The 6659-nt window shown below is 50.9% G+C and overlaps 1 protein-coding gene across 1 annotated transcript in view; it reads right to left on the bottom strand.

Annotated features, from left to right (window-relative positions):
• Positions 1-577: 577 nt before the first annotated feature.
• Positions 578-6659, bottom strand: part of LOC146812998 (C-type lectin domain family 2 member B-like) — a 100862-nt gene continuing 94780 nt past the window's right edge. The window contains exon 5 of the mRNA XM_085614665.1: positions 578-1205. Coding sequence (XP_085470791.1) covers positions 1082-1205 — 124 coding nt within the window. The 3' untranslated portion in view covers positions 578-1081. The remainder of the gene's footprint in view (positions 1206-6659) is intronic.

Raw genomic sequence — 6659 nt, 5'->3', positions numbered from 1 at the left:
CTCACACTGCCTTCAACTACAACCCAATTGTTGCCAGCTATAAACACCTGGATGCGGCTCAATTTAAATTACGCACTGGGCAAGAGCAATATGTGGCCTACAAGTAAAAAGTGACAGCATCCTGGAAAAAGCAAACAATCATAGGGAATGCAAAATTGTGCAAACCATGTGAAATGTAAGCAGGAACAACATGGTTACCTTAACGCTTTTACACTCACTGTTCAGAAATCAGTGAGTGCTTTTGCCTGAAAAGTTAAGGACATGACAACAGGGCCCTGAATGGACCCATTTCAATGACCATTGCTTATATCCTTACAAAACGTAAGCAGTATGGTAAAAAAAGACAACATCCCTAGATGCAGAGCAGCAGTACAAATTTTGTTTTCCAATCCACACATTGCTGTACCTCCAGGATTGGTGCACTAGTTCCAAGCCCAGGGAAAACAAAGCCAAGACAACAAAAATAGCGCTTCACTGGCAAACTCTGTAAAAGTGGCGCTAATGTGTTTGGGTGTGAATAAAATCAATCTGGCCAGTTTGCTACCACTCTATCTTACTGTATTTAGTTATTTATTTTGCATATTTTTAAACTTTTATTCCTGATGCTGCACTTTGGAATTAAATGTCAAAAAATACGACATTGATTTTCCAGCAAAAGTGATTTTCTTTTTTGGATCCATTTCACAGGGGAGCAAATAAAAGAAAGGAGAGGAAAGAGAGTGAGAATCCCGTCTTGCAGCCACTGTCTTCAGTAAGAGAAGAACTGCCTGGCTAGCAGGCGAGAGGCCTCAGCTTGTACACAGAGCTGCTGTGCCTGAAAGTCGTCTTCGCAGGCCTCCAGACAGCTCAAAAGATGGGCCCACAACTCGGTGATCAGAGGCAGGCAACCTCGCTCCGCACTGCCTTCGCCTTCGCCCTCCCCCTGCGCCCTGCTGGGTGTCACCCCATGTGAGGTTGTCACCCCGTGCGGTCCGCACCCCCCGCACCTCCATAGTGACGCCGCTGTTCACGAGTAACTGTGAATATGTGTGCCATACATTCTCTAAATACTCCTATGAAAACTTGGCAGAGTCTTCTTTCTTTAATACTTTATTTCATATGTAGACACTTTGGTACAAATCCAGTGCCGCGTGTTATAAATTTCTCCACTTTTGACGTTGTGATGATTGAGGTAGGCATAGTCCGAGTAATCTCCTACCTTGAACCTGTAAAAACAAGAAAACAGTGTCAGGACTGTGGAAGACGTTTACACTGGTACTGATGGCATATGAGCAAAGGCACAAGTGCAGCAAAAGTCTTTAAAAACATATAGTAGGGAAACAAGCGAGATAATCTAGGTATGGGATGCAGATTGGTGACCCTCAGTTGACAATGTGTGGGTACTTTGGAAAATGGAAGTTACAAGTTGGTTGACAAAGATCACAGACTGGTGCTTCTTAGAGCTTTTCTAAGCAATGCTGCACTTTAAGGGGCAGGTATGGAGCGTCTACAGCGAGAGTATAAAGCCCCGTCATGGGCCTGAGGCCACTGAGGAGGAAGAAAGCATAAGATCATTTGAGAGGGAGGAACAGTGGTCTAGAACAGAGCTTCTAGGCAGCCAGGTGCAAGGCCACACACATTAGCGCCAAGAAACCGTCCGGTGTAAGTTGCGCTTTACAAGAATTTTTTACATTACATTACATTACAAAAGGTGAGGTCCTAAATGTCTCCAAAGATGATCTGAATTTATAGGTTACCATAACTGATGATCTCAAAGTAGAACAATGGATAGCAAAGTAGAACAATGGATAGCACAAAAGATGATGCGTGGAAGGCTTTAATTTATTATAGTCATTGATAATCACCCTTGATCGCTTTCCAGTCCATCCCTTCCTAGGTCATGGATCCCAGGCGCACTGTGCCGCACTCAAGAGGGATCTCACTGAACAGGCTGAACAAGGCTGAAGCAGGTGTGGGGCTCCTTGGGCTCCCGTGCAGAAGGGGGGTGACTCTGCAGTTCAGGCTGGAGGGTCTCTCTTGGGACATGGTCACGACTGATTTCAATATAGTTAGTTCCAGTATGTGATGCTCAGGCGGCCTAATGAACTATGCACTGGAATGCAGCCTGAAGACTTATCAGTGGTTGAGATTTAATTCAGTATTACTCCCATCCCCTTTGTTGTGCTCTCTCCCTTGATTTAAGGATAACCTCCATCTATCTACACGGGGCCTTGCCTATTGTTTGCACCATACCTGCAGGGTTAGCCGCTTTCTACAGCCGCTTGAGACTCACTGTCCAATAACACCCTGCTCCCTGCATCCTACTAAGCGCTATAAAAGTGCAGATGTCGCCCTGCTGTTTTGGCGGCCTTTCCTATTGTTTGCACCATAGCCATGGGGGCAGCCGCTTTCGACAGCTGCTCGGGACTCGCTGTCCCACAACACCCTCCTGCCTGCATACTGCTAAGCGATATAAAAGCGGCAACATTGCCCCACTGCGTGGGACACGCCCGGGCCAAAGCGGGCCCTTTCCTCTGCCCGTAATTGGCTGGAAGAGGTCCGGCTGGGCTAAACCCTTGATTAGATTATCTGCCATACTTCTATGTGGCAACAGAAAACAGAAACTCGCCTTTGTCTACCTTCTCTGCTAACAAGGTCGGTGCCCCTTTTCCTCTTGGTCCTTTTGCTATTGCGCAAGCACCATTTATGAACTGTTGTAGGACCACCACCGGGACTATGTGAGTGTGGCTGTGTCTAAAGAGTCAAGATTGTATTCACACCACTGTTTTTAGGTCTCGCCTAGGCAGCGCACATGCGCTGCCAAGGAGACCTTTAGCCGTCATTCAGCTCTTTTGCGAAGCACATACTCGTGCTTGTGGCGACATCAACCTTGCGGGAGCTAGTAGTAGCGCGCCACAAGCATGAGTATGTGCTTCGAATAAGAGCAGACTGCGCGCATGCATTCACTACTCGTGGGACAGCAAACACATGCGCGTGCCTCTCTCCTCGACCCACTCACTAACTCCGCCCTCTCAGTCTCCTTTTTGTCAATGCCTGTTGAAAGTGAAATTGTTTGCACACGACCTACGTCTAAGGGGGTAGCTTGGCTCAGGTCACTTGGCTGAACACTCCTTTTGGCTTTTCAGGCCTGCATCCCACTCAGCTCGCAATCCTGCGTCACATCACTCAAAAAGAACACTACACCGATTTAATTTATGGAATACTCCAAGTCTTTATCTTTTCCTAACAAACTTAGTTTTCTGGTTTCTCACTTTGGAGTGTAGCGGATAATTACATTACAGGTTGAACAGCTCCCTTCATTTAGGAATAAAACATGGCATAACATCTCACCACAGTTCAAAGATTAACAGTTCATATGTTTCAAGTAAAGCATTTCGCAACATTTCAAGTTAAACCATTTCAGTACATTTCCCCAGGACCTTCCCTTCGAGGTAATTCTAACACAGTAGGTTTCTCCACCCACTAAGTGGTCCCACCCGGCTCTGGGAAACCCCCTCCGGTTCCACCATGCAGGGTCACCCCTCAATCTCTAGATCGTATAAGCACTAGTGGGTCTCCTTGGACCGTTCCCCTTATTCTTAAAACACAACTGGCCCTTGCAGATCAGTATTAAGTCTGACTTGGCACGAATTCCTCATAGTATGAACATGTCCTGGGAAATCATTTAACACCAATTCATATTAGCAAGAACAGTTCATTCCCTATAACTGGACATAAATCCCTCCTAGTACAGGCATGACATTAGGAATATCCTATCATAAATTCCTCATTGTAAACGCCTAACATTAGGAGTATTCAGAATGAATTCAGTACAGCAAGAACATGTCATTAGGGACTTCTTGGCGTAAACCCGATATAGCACGAGCCTCTCAGTTAATTTAACTTGGCCTGAAGTCTTCCTAAAGCGAGCAGGACATTTACCCGCCTTGATAGAGACACAGCCACGGGCTTTATCCCCTTTGTGAGGAGAGCAGCCTGATGGATAACTTCCAGCTCTCACAGTCAGGGGGGGGGGTTCCTTGTGGGGGTTGAAGTGATGGCCTTATGATTTCCCCCTCCTCTCATACGCTCGGTGGCGTCAAGGCCCTCTATGTCCCACTCCTCCCAGTGTCACCTTAGGCACTCGCGGCCCCGTCTCAGTCTTTCCCGGGGAGGGGCGGATGCGGGGGCTGCCTCCGTAGGAAGGGGAGACTTCTCGGTAGCCCTCCCGCGCTGATGACTCTCCGCCCCCCTCCCCGGGACCTTTACCTGACTTCTTCGGCCTTCCGGGGCCCTTGCGCAGAACACACTGAGGTCCAGAAGGTCCTGAAGCCGCTTCACTCCCACTAGAGCGGCACAGCTCGCGGGGTGGTAGGATGAGAGTCAGAGGAGGTGGGCCGAGGGCGGAGGAGGCAGGACGAGGGCGGGGGCGAGGCCTATGACACGGCCGGCACCCCCGTCACGTGATGGGAAGAACTTCCCTAGATCTGGCTTCAATCACCGGTGCCCTCACGGAGGGGATTCTCCACAGCTGATGTGAGGGCCGCGACCGGCGCGGTCAGTTCCCTCAGACAATTGCAGCTCTTCCGGGCAGCGGCGGTGAGTTAGGGGCAATCTGCAACCTTCCTGATAACCCGCTGACTGGAATCTGGTAATCGGGGAGTCAATCAGAGGCAGAGGGCAGCACTCGGGAAGGAGGGGGGTTGGCAGGACACGGTGCCGTTCCTCTCACGCACCAAGCTAGGGCTGATTGGGACCCTTAGGCCAAGGGCACAGACGCTGTCCACAGCATCGTTAACGGGACAATCCCAGGCGCCAGTGGAGCTGTCCGACACTAGCCCTCCCCTGCAATAGCCCTTATCTTCGGAACGAAGGGATTAAGGATGCGCTCCGCCTCAAGTCCTCCTTACAATGGGATGATGGAACCCCCTGGCAGCTTTCAGGGACCGGTCAACAGATAGGGGGGGGCATCACTGGCAAGGGAAACACCGCAGGCCTAGAGACCTGTCACTCCCTGACTAGCGCAACCCCCTCCCCACTCAGGTGCCTTACTCCTGATGCCACCCAGACCTCTTCTAAAATGGCCGCTCACCTGTCACCTCTATTCATCACCTTGGGCCAGACCTGCCAGAAGGGCCCAGAAAGTTCCGGAAACCCCCATGGCAGTCATGGTCCAGGTGTTGAGGTGACAGTTGGTGCCACCATTTTAGAATCTCACCTCCCTAGTTTTCCTCAGAGGAGCACCTTGCGCCGTTCCCTCAGATTGTGAGAGTAAAGCGCCCAGAACCTTTACATTAGCACCTAAAAAGTTGGATAGACAGAAAAAAAATGAGAAGGGGACAAGGGATTAAAAGAATAAATGAGGAGGGAACTGCCAAAGGGCTGACAGGTCTAACACGCGTCCCCCCCAGCTGAAAGTGGAGAGAGCTACCCAACCCCTTGGGAGTCCTCTTCACTAAGGCGGAAATACCTGGAGAGACCGTCAGCATTGGCGTGGACCACTCCTGGGCGATGTTCCACCCTAAAGTCCATCCCCTGTAGGGAAATGGACCACCTCAACAGCTTGGGATTCTCGCCCCTCATTTGCATCAGCCACCTGAGGGGCCGGTGGTCGGTCTGAACCAGGAAGTGCGAGCCAAACAGGTATGGCCGCAGCTTCTTCAGAGCCCACACCACCGCAAAAGCCTCCCTCTCAATTGCACTCCACCTCTGTTCCCGGGGGAGTAGTCTCCTGGATAGGAAAACCACCGGTTGGTCTAGACCCTCATCATTAAGCTGCGACAGCACTGCTCCAATACCGTGCTCCGACGCGTCCGTCTGGACAATGAACTCCTTGGCAAAGTCAGGGGCCCTGAGAACAGGTGCCGCACACATGGCCTTTTTCAAGGTGTCAAAAGCTTGTTGACATCCCTCGGTCCAGATCACCCGTCGAGGGTGCTTTTTGGAAGTGAGCTCAGTCAAGGGGGCCACGATGGTTCCGTATCCCTTGACAAAGCGTCGGTAGTAACCAGTGAGGCCCAAGAAGGCCCGAACCTCTGTCTGTGTCTTGGGGGGCTCCCAGGCCATGATGGTTTCGATCTTGGCCTGGAGGGGTTGCACCTTACCCCGACCCACCAAGTGACCGAGGTACACTACCGACCCCTGCCCGATCTGGCACTTGCTGGCTTTGATCGTCAGACCTGCCTGCTGCAAAGCCTGAAGAACAGCCTGAAGGTGACGCAGATGGTCCTCCCAGCTGCGGCTGAAGACAGCGATGTCATCCAGGTACGCAACTGAAAAGGCTTCCATTCCAGAGAGGACCTGGTTCACCAATCGCTGGAACGTAGCAGGGGCGTTCTTGAGCCCGAAGGGCATCACACAGAACTGGTAGTGACCCTCGGGTGTGGAGAAGGCTGACCTTTCCTTGGCTCCATCCGTCAGGGAAATCTGCCAGTACCCAGATGTGAGGTCAAAGGTACTGAGATATTGGGCAGCTCCCAACCGGTCAATGAGCTCATCCGCTCTCGGGATAGGATGAGCATCTGTCTTTGTCACTGAATTCAGTCCTCTGTAATCCACACAGAACCGGAGTTCTGGGGTCGTGCCCGGTGGGGCAGCTTTGGGTACCAGTACCACCGGACTGGACCAAGGACTTCCTGAAGGCTCAATTACTCCTAGCTCTAGCATCTTGGTAACTTCCT

This window comes from Triturus cristatus, chromosome 7 (genome assembly GCF_964204655.1).
Source record: "Triturus cristatus chromosome 7, aTriCri1.1, whole genome shotgun sequence".
NCBI classification, from domain to species: domain Eukaryota; kingdom Metazoa; phylum Chordata; class Amphibia; order Caudata; family Salamandridae; genus Triturus; species Triturus cristatus.
This window is presented reverse-complemented; position numbering and strand designations above follow the sequence as displayed.